Source organism: Oryx dammah, unplaced genomic scaffold (genome assembly GCF_014754425.2).
Source record: "Oryx dammah isolate SB20612 unplaced genomic scaffold, SCBI_Odam_1.1 HiC_scaffold_4, whole genome shotgun sequence".
Lineage (NCBI taxonomy): Eukaryota > Metazoa > Chordata > Mammalia > Artiodactyla > Bovidae > Oryx > Oryx dammah.
Genome location: NW_024070188.1, coordinates 57,739,713 through 57,762,231, shown reverse-complemented (window position 1 = coordinate 57,762,231; position 22,519 = coordinate 57,739,713). Strand labels below are relative to the sequence as shown.

At 41.0% G+C, this 22,519-nt stretch overlaps 1 protein-coding gene and 1 pseudogene across 1 annotated transcript in view; both read left to right on the top strand.

Annotated features, from left to right (window-relative positions):
• Positions 1-22,519, top strand: part of STX7 (syntaxin 7) — a 60,789-nt gene that overhangs the window by 7,906 nt on the left and 30,364 nt on the right. The window contains exon 2 of the mRNA XM_040239234.1: positions 2,336-2,486. Within this exon, the coding sequence (XP_040095168.1) occupies positions 2,402-2,486 (85 nt within the window). The 5' untranslated portion in view covers positions 2,336-2,401. The remainder of the gene's footprint in view (positions 1-2,335; positions 2,487-22,519) is intronic.
• On the top strand, positions 15,419-15,531 carry LOC120863140 (annotated as a pseudogene).

Below are 22,519 nucleotides of genomic sequence, written 5' to 3'. Positions count from 1 at the left end.
CTGCCTCTTGAGAAACCTATATGCAGGTCAGGAAGCAACAGCTAGAACTGGGCATGGAACAACAGACTGGTTCCATTAGGAAAAGGAGTACGTCACGGCTATATATTGTCCTCCTGCTTATTTAACTTCTATGCAGAGTACATCATGAGAAATGCTGGGCTGGATGAAGCCCAAGCTGGAATCAAGATTGCTGGGAGAAATCTCAATAACCTCAGATATGCAGATGGCACCACCCTTATGGCAGAAAGTGAAGAGGAACTAAAAAGCTTCTTGATGAAAGTGAAAGTGGAGAGTGAAAAAGTTGGCTTAAAGCTCACATTCAGAAAATGAAGATCATGGCATCCAGTCCCATCACTTCATGGGAAATAGATGGAGAAACAGTGGAAACAGTGTCAGACCTTAATTTTGGGGGGCTCCAAAATCACTGCAGATGGTGATTGCAGCCATGAAATTAAAAGACGCTTACTCCTTGGAAGAAAAGTTATGACCAACCTAGATAGCATATTCAAAAGCAGAGACATTACTTTGCCAACAAAGGTCCATCTAGTCAAGGCTATGGTTTTTCCAGTAGTCATGTATGCATATGAGAGTTGGACTTTAAAAAAAGCTGAGCACCGAAGAATTGATGCTTTTGAACTGTGGTGTTGGAGAAGACTCTTGAGAGTCCCTTGGACTGCAAGGAGATCCAACCAGTCCATCCTAAAGGAAATCAGAAACTCCAATATTTTGCCCACCTGATGCAAAGAACTGACTCATTTGAAAAGACCCTGATGCTGGGAAAGATTGAAGGTGGGAAGAGAAGGGGACGACAGAGGATGAGATGGTTGGATGGCATCACCATCTCAGCAGACATGAGTTTGAATAAACTCCAGGAGTTGGTGATGGACAGGGAGTCCTGGCCTGCTGCCATCCTTGGGGTCCAAAGAGTCGGACACGACTGAGCGACTGAACTGAACTGATTCGAGCAGATGGTTTCTCTTGATTGTTTTGTTTGCTTGTTCGCAGCTCCCCAGGGCCTAATGGGATGTCAGGTGTGTGGCAGATTCAGTTAGCGTGCTGACTGCCCACGCCTTTACAGTGTTCCGAGCACACTCGGTGAAAAGATAGTAGAGGATTAGTTGAAATTCTTTGCTGTGCACAGTTCTGTACACAGGGACACCCCCTTTTTATTCTTTTTCCCTAACTATGACTGATGTGTGGTATGAACTGAAGAAGAACAGATCTTTGTTTTACTCTCTTTCTGTGGCAGCTGCCCCACTTAGCTTCCTGTTCTAAGATACTGGCTTCCACAGCAGAATCCTCCTTCCTCTGTCAGGGGAGTGTGCGTGTGATGGGCCTTTTAACAGGGTGTTTCCTTTTTTCTTAACTTGTTGGCTCTGCTCTTTCAAATTGAACCTTTTTTCCCATTAAAATTAGAGACCCACTAGTGAGCTGTTCCTATGTTAAATGAGAGAAAATGAAATTTCTGGGGAAAGCCTGAAATCTGTGTGCCATATAATTCATAATTAAATTCCTTTTCTCTGCCAGGAATTATTTTAAATGTTGGAGAAAGAAAGATAAATAGTATGTGGACCCTGGCCTATAGTTGCTCACAGTTTAGTTAAGGAGAAAAATATACAAATGGTTAAAAGGATACACAGAAAAGGCACTTATGGTTTTTCTGGTGGTCATGTATGGATGTGAGAGTTGGACTGTGAAGAAGGCTGAGCACCGAAGAATTGATGCTTTTGAACTGTGGTGTTGGAGAAGACTCTTGAGAGTCCCTTGGACTGCAAGGAGATCCAACCAGTCCATTCTGAAAGAGATCAGCCCTGGAATTTCTTTGGAAGGAATGATGCTGAAGGTGAAACTCCAGTACTTTGGCCACCTCATGTGAAGAGTTGACTCATTGGAAAAGACTCTGATGCTGGGAGGGATTGGGGGTGGAGAAGGGGACGACAGAGGATGAGATGGCTGGATGGCATCACTGACTCGATGGATGTGAGTCTGAGTGAACTCCAGGAGTTGGTGATGGGCAGGGAGGCCTGGCGTGCTGTGATTCATGGGGTCGCAAAGAGTCGGACACGAATGAGCAAATGAACTGAACTGAATTGAAGTCATCCTTTGCGAGATCAAAGATGTTTCCAAAGGGAATGGATAATTTGAACCTTATTTTCTTTAACATGTTTAATTCAGTTCTACCCTATAAAGACCATTTTTTAAAATATCAGCATGTGAGTTTTACTCTTTGACAGGTTCCTTTGGTAAATTTCAACCCTGTTAGGTTCATCAAATTTGTAAAATATAAGGAGTAACTTTAAAATAGGTATAATTATGTGACTTTTATGTTATTTAGGTAACTGCTGAGAAAACGGCATTGCTCACCAACAGCTGATGAAATTAGTGAACAAGCAAATCAACCATGTCTTACACTCCAGGCATTGGTGGTGACCCCGCCCAGTTGGCCCAGCGTATCTCTTCCAACATCCAGAAGATCACACAATGTTGTGAGTTGAGTTTTAAATTGACTTCACTGTTTGTTTTCAATTCTTCATGGGAACTTGGTGGAGATTCAGAAATGGACAACCAGTGTTCCTCCAAGAAGAGATTTTAAAAGGCTAGACCTCTTTAGAATGAACGTAAGAAATAATTATGTTAGAAGAGATAACACTTAACTGCATTTTTCTGTAGTGTGTTAGGCAGTTAATAAATGTTCATTAATGAAAAATTTACAAACGTAGATACCAAGGTTTGCTTTAAAACTATGTGATTCTAGATGAGATCTGATGAAATCTGATAGCTTTGGAACTTGGAAGCACTTTTAAGTTTTAGGAACTTTTGTTTATTAAAAATAAAATCTGACTGGATATGATTTAGGTTAATTTTGTCAGGGTAAATGTGTAGTACATTATTAAAGACAAGGATGAACTAAAGTAGGGGTATTGTTGTCTCCTGAGGCAGATGTAGAAGATAACCATCTCGACTCCCCACAAATTATCCTTTGCTGTACTTGTCAAAGTCGGAATACTAGAAAACTAGTTTAATGTGGTATATTGCTAGGAATTATTACTCCTCAGAGTATATATAATAAGAATTTTTTTTTAAAAAATCACAGATCTGAGCTATAGTTTTATTTGACTTTTTGTTTCTGAATCACAGCTAATCCCATACCTGGATTATTCTAGTCATTTTGCAATCAGTATTTTGGTCGTCCGGACTTACCTAAACTCTTTTAGGATATGTTAATCTGCATAGTTTTATTTTTCAGCCTACTTCATTAAGGCTACTCTGCCAGAGTGCTGACACACTGGAACATCTGAAATGTTTTCAGATGACCAACTGTGTTTCTGTAATCATTAACTTCCCAACAGTTATTACTCTACCTGAAAGATTGAAGTGAGATATCAGTGTGTTTTGGAGTCAAAGGGAGTAAATTAGATTACAGGTGATCCTAAAAAAGTGCTGTTATGCTCAGCAGTGTAAGGTAACTCATATTCCGATTTGGGCTGACTCTAGTTTTCTTTGGCTGTTCTTGGAGGAGCAAGGAAGGGGATAGCGTGGAGGTCCCACCTTATCCCCTGCAGAGTCCATAGGATTGGTGCACTGATGGTTGTTCCAGTTTGTCCTGAGGCACCAGTGTTGGCTCCACCTTGCTCGTCTGGCTTCAGATCTGTTCTCGTAGTTAACTAAAAGGGCCTCTCCTTTCTGTGGCTCCCTCACTGCTGATGAGAAATAACGCTAGTCTGCCTCAGGCTACCTGTGGAAAGATAAAGAAAGTTTATCATTTTAATTTGCCTATGTGGAAAATCAGGACTTGTATCCAAGAAAGGAGGCCAGGAGGTCTTTTTCCATAGGATAGGATTGGTATCTTACGTTGGGAAAGCTAAGTGGCGTCAGGAATTCTGGGAAGAAGATGGGAACGACTGTAGTGCCCAGAGATTACAGAAGCAGTGTGCACCTAGTGATATGAAGGATGCATGGGTTGGAAATGGTGTGTGAGCTCGAACTGGAAGGAGGGTAGAGTTACCTTCAGGTAGGTCACGCTCCCTCAGAAAGAGATCGGCTCACAAGGCCAGCCAGATGAGATGAGGTAAATTGGACCAGAGTTGCATACTCATGGCCGGGTTGATAGCTAAATATGTGACTACATTGTGGTTTGGGGCAGTCTTGGAGGATGTGGGAGGGTGAAGAGAAGACCCAAAACTCTTGTTTTTAATAGCCTGGTGAAAGTGAAGTCACTCAGTCGTGTCCGACTCTTTGTGACCCCATGGACTGCAGCCCACCAGGCTCCTCCGTCCATGGGATTTTCCAGGCAAGAGTACTGGAGTGGATTGCCATTCCTTCTCCAGGGGATCTTCCCGACCCAGGTTTCGAACCCGGGTCTCCCGCATTGTAGGCAGACGCTTTTACCGTCTGAGCCACCAGGGAAGCCCAATAGCCTTGTGAAGAGCCGTTAAAGAGACTGGGACTGTTCAACCCTGGGAAGGTACAGTCACCACCTTCAGATATTTGACGCACTGTCTTGTCTGAAACACAAGGAATATACTCTGCTTGATCATAGCGTCCTCCACAGATGAACAGAGCCACGGTAGGGCATTTGAACAGTCATAGCTGTTTAGAGATAGAATTGTCTACTTCAGAAGCAGTGCAATTCTGAGCAGCATATGGTGGTAAGATATTTCTCAGGTCTGTTACTCAGAGTTTTAGATGCCTGAATAATGGTTCAGACTGAGTGACTTTAAAGTTTTGATTTTAAGTATTTATTCATTCAGCAAATAATTTATTGAGCATCAACTGCTTGCTTGTAAACGAGACCCAAAAGGTCCTGTTCTGTAGTTTCCAGTATGAGGAGAAATGAAATTTTTTTTTTTTTTAATTAATGAGCAACTTAATTCCCATGAAGAAAAAAAAAATAATGAGAATGATGTGAGAGCAGGTGATTAGGGAGAAGCTGCCTTAGGTTAGAGAATCCTCTGAATGCAGAAGAGGAGGGGCTGATAGTGAGAAGATACTGGGGAAGAGCAATTAGTTGGAAGCCACAGCTGGTAGTTTTAAAAAGCAGTCCAGAGCTTGAGGTGTTCAGAAAACAGGAAAAAAGAAAAATCCAGTGTGGCTAATGCATAGCACTCGAGGCAAGAGTGGCAAGAGGCAGAACTGGGAGAGGAGGCCAGTCAGGTCACCTAGAGCCTTGGAGGCCATGTGAGGCCTTGTGGAGCTTAGATTTCAGTCCAAGAGGCAGCGAAGAGACACAATCAGATCTGCACTTTGAAAAGATTACTTTGGCTGCTGCTTAGAAAATAGACTTTGAGGAAATAGAAGGAGGACACCCTGGCTCTGGCAGGATTTTGAAGAGAGAGATGTTGCCTTGCCCCAGAGTGGTAGCTGGGGAGCTGGGGAGAAGTGCTGGATGTACCATGGAGGCACATGTAATGCTTGGGGTGGGGCGGGGGCGAGAGGGAGAGAGGACATCTGGGTGATGCCATGGTTTTTGCATTGAGCAGCCAAGTGGATGGTGGTGAGTATGTACTAAGACGGGAAGAACGACAGTTCAGAGATGTGGGAGAGTTTTGTTTTGGCCAAGTAAATTTTGAGGCGTCTTTTAAGCATCTAAGTGGAGATGTCAAACGTCTAGTTTAGATACATGAGTTTGGAGACCAGAGTGGCATCAGGATACAAATGATATTTAAAACTATAAATCTAAAATAATCACATAGAAGGGAGTAGAATTCAGAGGGCTAGAGCTTAAAAAAAAAATGTAGACGTTGGGAAAACAGGGAGAAAACAGCATAGACAGGGAAGGAACGACCATTAAGGTAAGAAGAAAATCAGTCTCTGCTGGGGTTCCAGAGATTAAAAAGAGTGTTTTAAGGATGGGTGAGGCATCATGTGTCTAATGTTGCCAAGACACTGAATAAGATGAAAACAGAGAATTGAATCTGGCAAACTGGTGACTTTGAAAGAGTAAATCCCTGGATATATTCCAGGGATGAAAAGCTGGTTCAGCCTCCGCAAATCAGACCGTGTGATGCATACAATGCATTAACAAAATGAAGGATAAAAATTATATGGTCATTTCAGTAAACAGAGAAAAAACGATTGACAGAATTTAACATCCATTTATGATAAAAACTCTCAACAAAGATGTGTATGGAGGGAACTTACTTCAACATAGTAACATCCATAGTAACAAGCCTGCAGCTAACGTCATACTCAATGGTGAAAAGCTAAAAGCTTTTCCTCCAAGATCAGGAATAAGCATAAGGATACCCGTTATTGCCACTTTCATTCAAAAGTATTGGAAGTCCTGGACAGAGCATTAAGCAAGAAAAATAAATAGAAGGCATCCAAATTGGAAAGGAAGAAGTAAAACTCACTATTTGCGGATGACATATAGAAAACCCTGAAGACTCCATCAAAAAACTAGTATAACTAATAAAATATAGAACTAATATAAACAAATTAGTGATGTTGCAGGTTACAAAATCAATACTCAAAATCCGTTGTGTTTCTATACACTAAAAACAAACTATGAGAAAGAGAAATTAAGAAAATCCCATTTACAATTGTATCAGAGAGGAATGAATTTAACCAGGGATATATATTGAAAAATACCAGACATTAAGAAAAGAAATTGAAGGAGACACATGTAAATGGAGAGCTATTCCATGCTTATGGATAAGAACAATTAATATTATGTCCATATTACCCACTGTAATCTACAAATTCAGTGTAATCCCTATCAAAATTACAATGGTATTTTTCATAGAATAAACAATCTTAACATTTATATGGAATTGCAAAACATCCTGAATAACCAAAACAATCTTGGGGAAAAAAAAAAAAGCTGGAGTAATCACACTCTCTAATTTCAAACTATTACAGAGCTATAGCAATTAAAACAGTATAGTATTGGCATTAAAAACAGACACATAGGTCAATGCAAAAAAATGGAGGGTCCAGAAATAAACCCATGTATATATTATCGATTAATTTACAATAAAGCCAAAAATATACAGTAGAAAAAGGAGTCTCTTCAGTAAATTGTGTTGGGAAAACTGGACAGACACATGGAAAAGAATGAAACAGGACCGCTGTCTTACACTAATACACAAAAATTAACTCAGAATGGTATAGACTTGAACATAAGGCCTGAACTATACAACTCCTAGAAGAAAACATAGGTGGTGAGCTCCTTCATATAGGTCTCAGCAATGATTTTTTAAATTTGGCAACAAAAGTGAAACCTACAAAAGCAAACATAAGTGGGACTATATCAAACTAAACCACATAGCAAAGGAAACCAAAAAGACAAGAAATAACAGGTGTTGGTGAGGATGTGAAGAAAAGGGAACCCTTATTCACTGTCTGTGGGTGTGTAAATTGGTGCAACCACTACGGAAAACTGTATTGGAGGTTCCTCAAAAAATGAAAAGTAAAATTACCACTGTGCTGTTGTGTTAGTCATTCAGTCGTATCCAATTCTTTGCAACCCCATGGACTGTAGCCTGCCAGGCTCTTCTGTCCATGGGATTCTCCAGGCAATAATATTGGAGTTGGTTGCCATTTCCTCCTCCACGAGATCTTCCCAACCCAGAGATCAAACCCCAGCCTCCCATATTGCAGGCAGATTCTTTACCGTTTGATCCACCAGGGATTCCCATATGATCCAGCAGTTCTACATTTGGATTTTTATCCAAACAAAACAGAAATGCTAGCTTGAAAGTGTATCTCACTCCCATGTTCATTACAGCTTTATTTACAATAGCCAAGATATGGAAGCAACCTGTGTCCATTGATGGCTGAATGGATAAAGATGTGGTGAATAGATAGATATACACAGTGGAACATTATTCAGTCATTAAAAAAACCTGAAATCTTGCCATTTGTGACCGCATGGATAGACCTCAAGTGCACTGTATTAAGTCAGAGAAGGGGGCAATTACTATATGATCTTTCTTGCATGTGAAATGAAAAAAAAAAACTGAAAAACCCCTAAACTTCTGCATATGGAGAACAGATTGGTGAGATTGGTGGTTGTCAGGGGTGAGGGGTGGGAGAAATGAGACAAGGGGGTCAAAAGGTAAAAATATATATATATATGTTTTAACTAAAAAGACGGTTCACAGATTTGGAAAATTCAAAAAAAAAGGGAAGAAAGAAAGGTGGTATCCTATCCATGGTCCTTGTGTAGATGGAGAAAAAGGAGGCCGAATGACTGACCTGTTCCACTTAAAGGGACTTCCCAACACCCTCTCACCTCTGTGTATATTACAGACCAGAATTTAGAGTCATATGGCTACTGCCAGGAAGGCTGAAAGCATCTTTTAGCTGGATTTCAGTGTGCTCACTAAAAATGGGGATTGCTCTACTTGAAAGAAAAGGGAGAAATCAATTATTTAGGAGACAACTAGTAGATTCTACCATAGAAATACAAAGATGATCAAAGAAAAGGTGCATTTTTTTCTCACTACACAAGGGAAATTCTGGTGAGAGTATACTTGTGAAAGAATTGTCTTTGAAGGTGAGAGGCTATGGGGAATGGACCGCTGATAAGTGGTTTGCCTTTTTATCCACTGTACAGATTTGTTGCAAAGTGTGGTGTGGACTCGAAATTTGATGGGTAATGATGGAAAGTTTCTGAGTTCTGAACAAAATAGGAGGCACAGGCATCAGATAGATAGTGGGAGAGAAAGCTGTTAGAAGTGTATGGAAAGAAGAGAAGGTAAACTACTTGAAGTTTTGACACTTGAGAGAATGGGTGTACTAGGAAAGCAGAGGAGGGTTGTCTTTTTTAAATTCTAAGATTAAATGTTTAAATGATGGGAAGTTTAGATTTCGGTAGAGTAAGTTACTGCTAAAAATCTAACCTACCGTCAAGTGTATGTTACTGATAAGGGCTCTGCAGAAGTCACATGGAAGTGAAAGGGAGAAGTGTGAAATTTCAGTTCACTTTTTTCCCCATCTGGTTATGCTAATAATATTGAATGTGATTGAATAAGATGATACTTTGCAGCCCATTTAGGTGCTTCTCTTCACACTACATTTGCATCTTTTGAATTTGTGTCAGTACAAATTATCTAATTTTACAGAAGAAATCAAAAGAGAAGATGCTATAAGTAAGGAAACATCTTCATATTTAGAATATGTACATCTATTCAACTGAAGCTAAAGTCTCCCTGAGTATTGCAGTGGGAAAATTTATTTTCATATTAATTTTGATTAAGATCAATGAAAACGTGTAAAATACTAAATTGTATGGTTTAATTTATACCAAAAAAAATATTGAGTTGTATGGTTTAATTTATACCAAAAATAGCAGTCAAAAGTCTTAATTCTTGGAGGAACCCCAAAATAGCATTTCGTAAAGTTGGAATTTTGTGAGTTTTCAAAACATTATTCTGGCAGTTCTGTTTTGCAAAATGTAGGATAGAGGAAACAAAATGTTTTTAAACTTAAGTGGGTTTTTTTTCCCTCCCTATTAAGCTACTTTTTGTTACAAACAATCTCTAGTCTTGTTGATTTGCTTTACTCATGATTTATTTAAACCACATTACAATAATATAATTTATATTAAGCATAAAATATTTAAATATTCTAAATATATAAATGTAAATATGTTAGAAATAAAATTATGTTAAAATAATATCACTTTATAATATATACAAAATAATATCACTTTATAATATATAAATATATACAGTAAATAGATACAATAAACTAGAACTTTATTAGAGAGTTCTCTGTGGAGCATTTAAAATGATTAAGAAGCTGTTTTTCTCCTAAGGGAGAAAGTGTTCTGTTGACAGAAAGTGTTCTGTGAGTCAGCAAGGTGTTTGTGCTCCATTTTGACAGTATTCTCTATCGCTGGCCTTAACACAGATTTAAATCTTTCTTAGTGCAGTGTTCTAGGCAACCATTCCCAGTAGACTGAAGTTGACATACAAATAAAACTGAGTGTTATCCAAAGAACAGAAGATCATAGTGCGTCAAAGACATGCTTAGATTTAGTTCTCAAACTTTAGATTTAGTTCTCAAGTTATTGTTTTAAACAGTACCATTTTCATTAACAGTATGAGGAAAGGAGATATATACTCGTTTACCCTTTAACATCTATATTTTGTTTGAGACATCCTACGTGTGACATCCAGGACAAGGATAAGCAAGTCTCTGTGGCTTGAAAAGGCTTGAGCCTACTATATGAGGTGAACCAGAAGAGGATGTTTCACAGGGCCCCTTCATCCTGGTGCAAACACACACAATTCAGAGAAGGACTCAGGACACATGGAACACACAGAAAGAATGCATGTTTTTGAAAGAAACAGTAAATATATTAACATCCCATCACATAATTAAAGACTTTTTTTTAATTTTAAAAAATAGAAGTATTATATATATATATATACACACACACATACATGTATATATAGAGAGTTGTATAGAAATTATTTAACTTATATGCAGAGTACATCATACATCATGAGTACATCATGAGAAACGCTGGGCTGGATGAAGCACAAGCTGGAATTAAGATTGCCAGGAGAAATATCAGTAACCTCAGATATGCAGGTGATACCACCCTATGGCAGAAAGTGAAGAGGAATTAAAAAGCCTCCTGATGAAAGTGAAAGAGGAGAGTGAAAAAGTTGGCTTAAAGCTCAACATTCAGAAAGTGAAGATCATGGCATCTGGTCCCATCACTTCATGGCAAATAGATGGGGAAACAGTGGAAACAGTGTCTGACTTTATTTTTTGGGGCTCCAAAATCACTGCAGATGGTGATTGCAGCCATGAAATTAAAAGACACTTACTCCTTGGAAGGAAAGTTATGACTAACCTAGATAGCATATTGAAAAGCAGAGATATTACTTTGCAAACAAAGGTCCATCTAGTCAAGGCTGTGGTTTTTCCAGTGGTCATGTATGGATGTGAGAGCTGGACTGTGAAGAAAGCTGAGCGCCGAAGAATTGGTGCTTTTGAGCTGTGGTGTTGGAGAACACTCTTGAGAGTCCCCTGGACTGCAAGGAGATCCAACCAGTCCATCTAAAGGAGACCAGTCCTAGGTGTTCATTGGAAGGACTGATGCTGAGGCTAAAACTCCAGTACTTTGGCCACCTTATGCGAAGAGTTGACTCATTGGAAAAGACTCTGATGCTGGGAGGGACTGGGGCAGGAGGAGAAAGGGATGACAGAGGATGAGATGGCTGGATGGCATCATTGAGTCGATGCACATGAGTTTGGGTGAACTCCAGGAGTTGGTGATGGACAGGGAGGCCTGGTGTACTGCGATTCATGGGGTCACAAAGAGTTGGACACGACTGAGCAACTGAACTGAACTGTATAGAAATTATTAGTGTAGCTCAGTGAATTATGTTACAATACCACACGTCAGGAAGTAGAACATTGCCAGCCTCTTGTAGACCTTCTCATGCTTAGAGCCCATCCATACTGTCCAGAGATCACCAGCGTCCTGACTTCTAATGTCACCGATTAACCTTCCGAGTTCTTAACTTTATCTAATGGAATGAAGTAATTTATGTTAAACGTCTTTCTCCCACTAGGTTTGTGCACTTTCTAAGTATTGTTGCATCTGTGTTGTTGCAGATAGCTGTCAGTCCTTTGTTTTCATTAGTGTATTCAGACATATCTAGTTTTTCTTTCTACTGTTGCTGGACGTTTGGAGTGTTTCTGTGTTTTTGCTTTGTTTGGTTTTGTTTTTTCCTTTTATGAACAGTGCTGAGCACTCTTGTACATTGTTTTGTTTCATGTGTGTGTCTGGAAATTGGGTTGCAGTGTTGTAGGATAATGTGTATGTTCAACTGTAGTAGATACAGCAAACCAGTTACCCAAGTAGTGGCCCCAACAGCCACTGTATCAGTTGATGTTGCTCTAAATTGTTGCCAATATTTGACATCTGCAGTCTTTTAAATTTTACCCATTTTAGCCATGGTTGTGTCCCATTGTGATTCATATTGCAGTTCCCTGATTAGAACCAGACTTTTCAGAATTGCGCTGAGTGGGGAAAATCAGTGAGACAATAGAAAAGTTCTAATTAGGCAAGCTCTGTGTGCATGCATGCACATTTTCTGAAATCAGATCCAGAGAGCAGTGTGACCTGAGTAAGCTGTCTAGTCTTCCAGGGCATGATTTTCTTATATATTTTTTCTGTGGGCTGGATTATGGTCTGTTCTGACTTTAACAGGCTATGATTTTAACCAAGTGAAATTGGTTAAACCAAGTAAAAAAATAAAAGTCCTGAGAGCTCTTCTGACATATGTGAGATTATTCTCTTTGGTATTAAGAAACCAGTTGCCATATCTGGACCCTTCATGCATGCTTTTAAATTCCCATAATGGAAACAGTCATCCATAAGTTAACAAGTAGAATTCCACTGAGAGCTATGTATTATTTTTAAATATTAAGAGGTGGGAGAATTGCAGTTACAAGGGATTCTGGGGTGAATCATGTCAGAATTAACTAAGTTATGAGTTGAAGGAAATTGATAGATAGAAATAACCACAGCTGACCACGAAACACATTCACTGAGGTAAAAGTTTACCATACGTATATATTACAGTAAGTCTTACCAGTGCTAATAAGAATTCTGGCATTTGAGTATTGGTTTAAAGAAACATTTAAAAGAGGAAGTTGGAGAGTGGATAAAGCTTGCCTTTGGAAAATGAGCAAAAAAAGACCCATTGGTAACTTTATAAAATATGAATGTGTACGTGTAGAAGTTTTCTTAGCAGAAGAAAGTATGCGTGATATGCCATATGTGTTCCAGAAGATTTGAGAAGTCAGGACTTTGTAGGAGGGCATAAAATGTGTGAACTGAAGCCCATATTATAAAGGTTAAGGGAAGATGACTGAAAAAAGATTCGTGTTGAATCTTCATTGTTTTACTTTTTAAAATTATATATCTCCTATAGATTAAAGCTGTTGATCCAACACAGATTTGTTTAGATTTGAAGTAAATATTATTGGTTTCTCTGTTGTGATTTCTTTCCTTGTTTATTGAGAAGGATCAGTGCCTGGCTCTTATTCTCAGAAGGTCCTTAGGACTTTGAGATGAAACATAAAAATCTCTAGAGTGGTGTGAGCCCTTTTGTTTCTTTTGCAAATGAATGCAGTTCTTTTAACTACAGTCTGGTGAAGGACACTCTTTTTGCACCTTAACACATGACTGCAAAAAAGGGAAGCTGGTATCATCAACTTCTCCTTTTTGGTTGCCAGAGCAGACTTTTCTTTAAAAAGGATCACCAGTCCTGAGAAGTTAATAAATTGACTGTAACGCTGTATTTACCTAGGAAGTGGAGGTGTTTCCTTCCTTTTCCTAGGGCGATTGGTTGGTGGGTGTTGGTGGAAGGGAAGGCAGTTTATAGAAGGAAATGAGTAGAAAACATGTTCTCTCTCTCTCCCCCCTCCCTCCTTTCCTTAAAATGCAGTATGTTATATCTACTTCTGATGTCACATGTCTGAAAATACCTGGTTGAATTTTTTTCCTCTTGAGGAGAAAAGCTTCAGTAGCTTTGAATTCACTGTTGTGATTTTCTTCGCCTACGGTGTTGACATGGAGCAAAGGGAGGGGTAAAAAATTCATGTCTTAATCCAAGGGAATCTGAACAAATAGCAGCCACCCTTTCTTCTCTCTGATGATTTTGCCTACGTGACCGAACGCGAGTGTGGTTTACAACTGAATGTGAGTGAACACTTTCTGTTTGTTTTAGGAACTAAAATTTATTTTATGAGCTAAAATAAAGATACAGCTCCAGGGAGCTCTGTCCCTCACTGCCCCCGTAGGTAAACCATCTGTCCTGAATGTGAACATTCTTACCCTTGGTCCCAACCTCAGTCCCTAGTTCTGTGTAGTCTTTGCTCCCCGTTTGCAACCTAATGCACATACTGTTGGTCCTACTTGCCAAATTTGTCCTTTCCCCTCTGCCTCTGCTGTCACCAGGCAGGTCCCAGCTCCTACTCTTTCTTCTCTGGGTGATAGCAGTCTCTGAATTGTACCCCCGGCTCCCATTCCTGCCCATGTGCAGTCTCTTCTCCATACTGTAGCCGAAGTGAAGGATGTCAGACCATGTCAGCCCGCCGTGCACCACCATACCCTCCAAGTCTGATCCTGCCCTCACTCTCCAGCTCCTGCCACTCTCCCCCTTTGTAGATTTCAACCACAGTAGCTGCCTTACCCCTGACTGAACAGTTGAGCTCCTTCTTAACTCAGAGTAATTGTACTTGCTTTTCCTCTGCCTCAAACATTTTCTCAAATCTTCGCACAGTGGGCTCCTCCTTGCCATTCAGGTCTCAGCCCAAAGGTTGTGTCATTAGACATATCTTCCCTGACCTATCATGTGCTTCCTCCACTCATTCTTTCTCATTAAACAGTTTTGTTTCTGTGATGCCTTTCATCAATGTCTATTGTTCAGTCACTCAGTCATGTCTGACTCTCTGCGACCCTGTGGACAGCAGCCTACCAGGCCTCCCTGTCCATCACCAACTCCTGGAGCTTACTCAGACTCATGTCCATTGAGTCAGTGATGCCATCCAACCATCTCATCCTCTGTCATCCCCTTCTCCTCCTGCCTTCAATCTTTCCCAGCATCAGGATCTTTTCCAATGAGTCAGCTCTTCGCATCAGGTGGCCAAAGTATTGGAGTTTCAGCTTCAGCATCACTCCTTCCAATGAATATTCAGGACTGATTTCCTTTAGGATTGACTTGTTGGATCTCCTTGCAGTCCAAGGGACTCTCAAGAGTCTTCTCCAGCACCACAGTTTGAAAGCATCGATTCTTCAGCGCTCAGCCATCTTTATGGTCCAACTCTCTTCTATTTGATTGGTATATTAAACTACTATAATTGTCCACTTATTTTCTGCATTCCCTACTAGAATGCCAGCTCCTAAAGGGAAAGGACTTCACCTGCCCTGTTCATAGCTCTGTCTGTCCTATAAGAACAAATGAATAATCTTAAGTAGGTTACCCTTTCAGTATGCCTGGCATGTACTAGCCATTATAAATGTTTATTTCTTTTCTCACCTTTGACCTTATGGCAGGAATCTCTTCTCACTCATTTGGTAATGAGATGCTGGTTTGTGAATTCTTCTATATTTCATCTTTATGATTTTTTTCTAGGTGCCAACATTTTTTCCTTTACTACGAGAGTCTCTAATCTCTTCTATGGCAGGGGATCATACTTTAATGCAGAATTATATCCCTCGAGAGCTTTGCATACAGAGGCTATTAAGAATCCATTGGATGACAAAGGATAGAACAGAAAGGCAAGAATAGAAAACTTCAAAGAAGAGAATGTTATGATTTCAAGATGTGACCCTGGAGGGAAGGAACACAGTTTGATAAGATGTAGTCAGCAATCCTGACTACAGTGCTACAATGTAAAATCAACTGAATGAGAACAAAACAAGTTTTATAAAGAAATCTTGGTGCTCACATTGGCAGCACATATATTAATGCTAAAAATGGAATGATACAGAGAAGATTATCATGGCTCCTGTGCAAGGATGACATGGAGGGGAAAAAGGTATCTTAGAAATCTTAAAGGAAATGCACAGTACCTTTCTATGAGCCTGATTCTGGGGCAGGGTGGGGGCTGGGGAACCAGTGTTGAATGTGAATAATGGAAAGGGAGAGGGGAATGAGAGGGTACAGAAATCACTCTATGATGCATGGATCCATGCAGCATTTGGAAATACTAGGAACATTTCATCTAGAGGGGGATTGGATTGCTGCTTCAAATAGTTGAAGGGATGTCAAGAGGAACCAGAGCTCAAATTGCCAACATCCATTGGAAATCATGGAAAACACAAGGGTTCTAGAAAAAACTCTACTTCTGCTTTATTACACCAAAGCCTTTGACTGTGTGGATCACAACAAACTATAGAAAATACTTCAAGAGATGGGAATACCAGACCACCTGAACTGCCACCTGAGAAATCGATATGCAGGTCAGGAAGCAACGGTTAGAACTGGACATGGAACAACAGACTGGTTCCAAATCAGGAAAGGAGTATGTCAAGGCTGTATATTATCACCATGCTTATTTAACTTCTATGCAGAGTACATCATGTGAAATGGCAGTCTGGATGAAGCACAAGCTGGAATCAAGATTGCCAGGAGAAATATCAATCACATCAGATATGCAGATGACACCACCCTTATGGCAGAAAGTGAAGAAGAACTAAAAAGCCTCTTTATGAAAGTGAAAGACGAGAGTGAAAAAGTTGGCTTGAAACTCAACATTTAGAAAACTAAGATCATGGCATCTGGTCCCATCACTTCATGGGAAATAGATGGGTAAGCAATGGAAACAGTGACAGACTTTATCTTTTTGGGCTCCAAAATCATTGCAGATGGTGACTGCAGCCATGAATTAAAAGACGCTTGCTCCTTGGAAGAAAAGCTATGACCAACCTATACAGTATATTAAAAAGTAGAGACGTTACTTTGCCAACAAAGGTCCATCTAGTCAAAGCTGTGGTTTTTCCAGTAGTCATGTGTGGATATGAGAGTTGGACTATAAAGAAAGCTGAGCACCGAAGAATTGATGCTTTTGAACTGTGGTGTTGGAGAAGACTCTTGAGAGTCCCTTGGACAGCAAGGAGATCCAACCAGTCAATCCTAAAGGAAATCAATCCTGAATATTCATTGGAAGGACTGATGCTAAAGCTCCAATATTTTGGCCACCTGATGCGAAGAACTGACTCATTAGATGCTGGAAACGATTGAAGGTGGAAGGAGAAGGGGATGACAGAGGTTGAGATGGTTGGATGGCATCACCGAACTCGATGGACCTGAGTTTGAGCAAGCTCTGGGAGTTGGTGATGAACAGGAAAGCTTGGCATGCTGCCATCCATGGGGTCGCAGTGAGTTGGACAAGACTGAGTGACTGAACTGAAGTGTCAAGTGGAAAGAGGATCTCCTTTCTTTTTGTATGATATTAAAGAGAGTAATTAAGAGTTGAGTAGAAGGAATTGCAATGATTATGAGTGGTACTTCCAGCAAGTTTTCTGAGGTTGCTGTGGACGGGTACAGGTTACTCTTTCATTCAGGTGTTTGAGCGTACATCAAAGATACTTGACAAGTATCTTAATTTATTCATTAATATATGTATTTTTTTACCTTCCCCTCTCGTAAGCTCTGTCAGGTTCCTTGTTATGGACTGAATTGCGTTCCCCTATTCATTTGCTGAAGCCCTAATCCACAGTGTGACTGAATTTGAAGATAGGGCCTTTGGAAAGGTAATTAAGGTTAAAATAGATCATAAGGGTGGTGTCCTAACCCAGTGTGACTGGTGTCCATATGAGAAAGGAAGAAACACCAGGGATGCCCAGGCACAGAGAAAAGGCCCCATGAGGATGTAGCCTGAAGAAGGCCATGTGCAAGCCAAGAAGAAGCATCAGGCAAAGCCCGCCCCACTGGCACCTTGACCTTAGGCTTCCAGCCTCCAGCCTCCTTAGGCTCCATCCAGAACTGCGAGAAAATAAAATTCTGTTGTTTAAGCCGCCAGTCTATGGTATTTTGTTATGGAAGCCCTCACAAACTGAACACAGCCCTGCATTCCTTGGCATGTTGCACTGGGATTTAAAGTGACAGGAAACCCAGATAATGCTGAAGTTGGCTTTTAAATCCCGAGATTCTACACTTTGTTGTAATGTATTGTATTTCACAAGTAATGTGGGTTCGTGTGGTTTAGGCAGGTATTGATACAGAATGAGAGAAGAGATATTTATATTAGCTTCTTTGATTTTTATGAAAAACTCAAGATTCTGAAAGATGTTTTCATTTACTGAATAGCACATTAGGAAGAGTAATTCATGGATAATATAGAATACCTTTATTAAATAGTCCTTTGTTAAAAGATTTCTTCTGTTTGAAGTGATTACTGATAATGACCATAATGATAAGCCAAGACTGACAGTGTGACATTAGTTGATTTTCAGCTCTTATCTACCAAAATCCCTAACTCAGGCTTTTACTCTGGGTAGAACTAGACTTTTGAACATGTAAATAAATGAAACTTGAATACACAGATAAGCGAATGTTCTCATCTAGGTATCATTACACTAGGTATTTTCTCTATATAGAACTTAGAAGGATTCCTTTGTAAAAACAGCATGAATGGTAAGTTCCCCCAGTGTTAAACTTATAATCTTAGGATAAAGTCTTCATGAACAGAGGTTTGGTAAGTGCTGTATGGCACAGTCATATACTAGAGGACGCACAGTGTTGGGCTCAACTAGAGTTTTGGATTTGTCGAATGGTTAAGATGAGTGGAGGGAGGGACTCAAGGACACAAGCAGGGGAGTAGAAGATGATGATGTTTAGGCTGGCTGTGGAGTGCAAGTTGGGTCAGGAGACCAGGGAACCGAGGGGGAGGAGGAGGTTGTGTGAGGGAAAGTGACAAAGAGGCAGGACCGAAGGGCTCTAGGTCCTGGGAGTTGTCAGAGGCTTGTTGGGATCAGGATACCAGTCAGAGAGTGCTAGGCATACAGGAGGTGGTAATTTTTAAGTAGTGTCTATGAAACTAAGGTTATGGAACAGTTAACAGGTGTTGGTAATAAGAAGGCATTCAGTTAGATCTTAGAGTGTGTGATTTTGAGAGGATGGAGGATAAGTTCATTTGGAAAGAAACATACAAAGAACTGGGGCTTCCCTGTGACTCAGCTGGTAAAGAATCTGCCTGCAATGCGGGAGACCTGGGTTCAATGCCTGGGTTGGGAAGATTCCCTGGAGAAGGGAAAGGCTACCCACTCCAGTATTCTGGCCTAGAGAATTTCATGGACTATACAGTCCATGGGATTGCAAAGAGTCAGACACAACCGAGCAACTTTCATTTTCATACAAAGAACTGAGGGCCAGGATTGTTGTTCAGTCCCTCAGTCAGGTCTGACTCTGCGAGACCAGGATGGTGGCAGGGTATTGAGCATGGGTATTGAGATCACCAGGAGCTGAGAGAGAGGAGTCGAGAGTGACGGTGAACCTGTAGCTAAAACCATCAGAAAGTCGGGAGTGTGACCTGAGCAACCCAGAGTGACACTCACTATTCCTGGGGCTCTTGCTTTCTGTGCATCTAACCTGACCTGTCATTTTTTCTTCATTGCAGAAAAGAATTCTAAATTCTTTTTCTTCCCCAAGTTGCTCTAGTTTCTGCTTCGTTGGTGCTTGTTATCTGGCCCTCTTGCCTGGGAGCTCTTTTGTGATCTTCCTTTAAAACTGCAATTGCTTCACTGAGTTTAAAAAAAAAAAAAAGTCAGTGCTATTTTGGGTTATAATTTTCACCTTATCCACTTCTGTGGTTACATTTTTTTTCCTGCTACATTTTCCTCATAGGGAGTTTTGCTGTTCTTTTCCACAGTTTTTTATAGTCTTCTGCATGGTTGCTATATCTGTTCTTTCTGTTGTTATTCAGTGGAGTGAGTGTGCTTTTCCTGGCTGTGAAGGGAGAGGGAGGAGCCAGACTCTACTCTAGGGCCCCTTCCTCTTGGTGCTGCCCTGAGGCACTGTTTCTTTCCCCCTCTGCCTCTCAGAACCTAGCCTGGTGTAGGAGGGCTTTCCCCTCCAGCCGTGGTGTCCGCCCATCACTCCATTGACTCCCAGTGTTCAGCTACTTCTTTCTAAGGTGTCCCTTTTCTTTGAGAGAAAGGTGACACTTTAAGAGATGGCTAGCCTGGGGGCCCGAGAATGGTCCCAGCCTCCCGTTTCCACCTCCCCCAGCAGAGCGCCGCCCCCGTTCCTTCTCAGCACTGCTCCTGGACCCCTCCTCGGGGTGCAGTCGCCTTTCTGCTGGTGGATACTTGCAGGTGACATTTTGGAGCTCTGCCTCCCCTGTTCTCATCTGCAGCGCCCCCTCACTCCCTGTCCACACACGTGGCTTCTCACCCAGGGTCTGCTCTTTTCTGTTCCTTTTGGCCACATGTACATATTTTTGAGGATTTTTTTGTTGTCTTGGTTTTTCTGAAAATATAACTTGGGTAGGATTTCTCCCCCCACCCCCACTCTGTTCTTTATGGCTTGGGGAGGGAAGAAGAGGCAATAACATGTGAGCAGCAGGGTGTTGCGACTAAAACTGATCAGAGGTTAACAGTTGAGGAAGCACTGTCATTTAAGCCGGAGGGGGATTCCTCACGTGGCTAATACTGCTGCTGCTTTTGGAGCAGGGGGAGGCCATCAGCAGATGACAGGAAGGAAGCTCGTCCAAAAAGTGAGGTGGGCTGAGGAGGGGTCAGGAAGGCTGGAAAACCAGAAGGAGTAAGGCTTCCCCGCTGGCAAGCCCCCCTGTTGTTAGCTGTGTACACAGACCACCCTCTCAAGGGCCCGCATCCTACTCTGGGCCTCTGTTAACTCCTGATTCTAGACTCCCTCCAACTAGGTCAGCTGGGCAGGCCCATGTGACAAGATGTTAGGTCTGAATGCCTTTGCTCAGTCGGAGCTTGCAATGTTCTGGCCACCTTCGAATTCCAAAGTACTGTTTAGATACAGTTGGCAAATGACTCGCTTTTGTACTTTGTTCATTTTTAAGAACCATGACTTCAGATTTAACTTTTTGTTAGTCTACAGAAGCTTTAAAATGCCCGAAATTGCAACTTTGTTGCACTGTGTGCCTTTCTTGAAATATCTGGGAAGAAAACCAATGAGGAATTTAAAATTAAATGGGTTCTAGATGAGAGACTGCTTCATGGCAGCAGGACTTGCCTGCGGGTGTTGGAGTACCAGGAGGGAGAGCACAGTAACCGGAAGGATTGGCCCTGGCCACACCGGCTTCACCTTCAGCTTCTCAGCTCAAGACTCATTCTTTAGAAAGTCCTTCATTTCCTTCCCCACCATGCACGTCAGTTCTTTCTCTCTTAAAGAAGATAAGCTCCCAAGACAACACATTGGGAAAAAAAGCCCATAATTATTTCAGTAGTTTTCTTTCCGATTTTCTAACGAGTTTTTCTAGTTACCATGTGCTTTTTAGAATTACAGTATACTTTTCTTGGTTTTTCCTGATATAAGAAAATAAACCTAGGTCACTTGATTTTTTTTTTTTTTTTCTTCAAACCTTTTTGTGTTCAGACTTATTTTCAACCAGCTGATGCAGGTATTTTTTCATGGTACATTATCTTATGCACCTTGTACTGAGTAATGATTAGCCAACCTAATGATTCTAACTCTGATTATTGTAAAATTACCAGTAATAGCATCTTGTGTTCTTTTATTAGGTTGGTACAAAAGCAATGCAGTTTCAGACAGTGAATTTTAATCTTTATCTGTTCAATTCACTCACTTAGTCATGTCCAACTCTTTGCGACCCCATAGACTACAGCACACCAGGCTTTCCTGGCCATCACCAACTCCTGAAGCTTACTCAAACTCATGTCCATCGAGTCGGTGATGCCATCCAACCATCTCATCCTCTGTCGTCCCCTTCTCCTCCTGCCCTCAATCTTTCCCAGCATCAGGGTCTTTTCCAGTGAGTCAGTTCTTTGCATCAGGTGGCCAAAATATTGGAGTTTCAGCCTCAGCTTCAGTCCTTCCAGTGAATATTCAGGACTGATTTCCTTTAGGATTGATTGGTTGGATCTCCTTGCAGTTATAACTAGGCTCAAACACATCTGAATTAATCAGAATAGGAACCGTTACAATCAACCCATTCTTGCTTATTTGAGAAATAAGTTTGTATATTCCTGTAGCATAAACATTTGTGCTTCAAGTATCAGCAAACTGTTGGAAAGCGTTTTCTGCATCCTGCTGGTTGTAAAAGCGTTTTCCCTGCAAAAAGTTGTTGAGACGCCTGAAGAATTGGTAGTCAGTAGACAAGAGAGGTCAGGTGAATGTGGCGGATGAGGCAAAATCTCGTAGCCCAATTCGTTCAGCTTTTGAGATGTTGGTTGTGCAATGTGTGGTCGGACATTGTTGTGGAGAAGAATTGGGCCCTTTCTGTGGACCAGTACTGGCTGAAGGCGTTGCATCTTTCAGTGCATCTCATCGATCTGCTGAGAACACTTCTCCGAGGTAATGGTTTCACCGGGATTCAGAAAGCTATAGTGGATCAGCCTGGCAGCAGAGCACCAATGACCATGACTTTGTTTTGGTGCAAGTTTGGCTTTGGGAGGTTTTTTGGAGCTTCTTCTCAGTCCAGCGACTTAGCTGGTCATCCCTGGCTGTTGTGTAAAATCCATTCTTTTGCCACACCTCACAATCAGGTTGAGAAATGGTTCATGTTGTTGAGTAGAATAAGAGAAGACGACACTTCAAAATGATGATTTCTTTGATTTGCAGTCAGCTTATGAGGAACGCACTTATAGAGCTTTTTCACCTTTCAGTTTGCCTTGAATGCCGAATGACTGGAATGTAGATGCTGAGTTCTTCTGCAATTTCTCATGTAGTTGTAAGAGCATCACCTTTGATGATTGCTCTTAATTGGGCACTGTCAACTTCCGATGGCTGGCCACTGTGCTCATATTCAAGGCTTTTGTCTCCTTTGCAAAACTTCCCTAACCACTATTGCACTGTACGTTCATTAGCAGTTCATGGGCCAGACT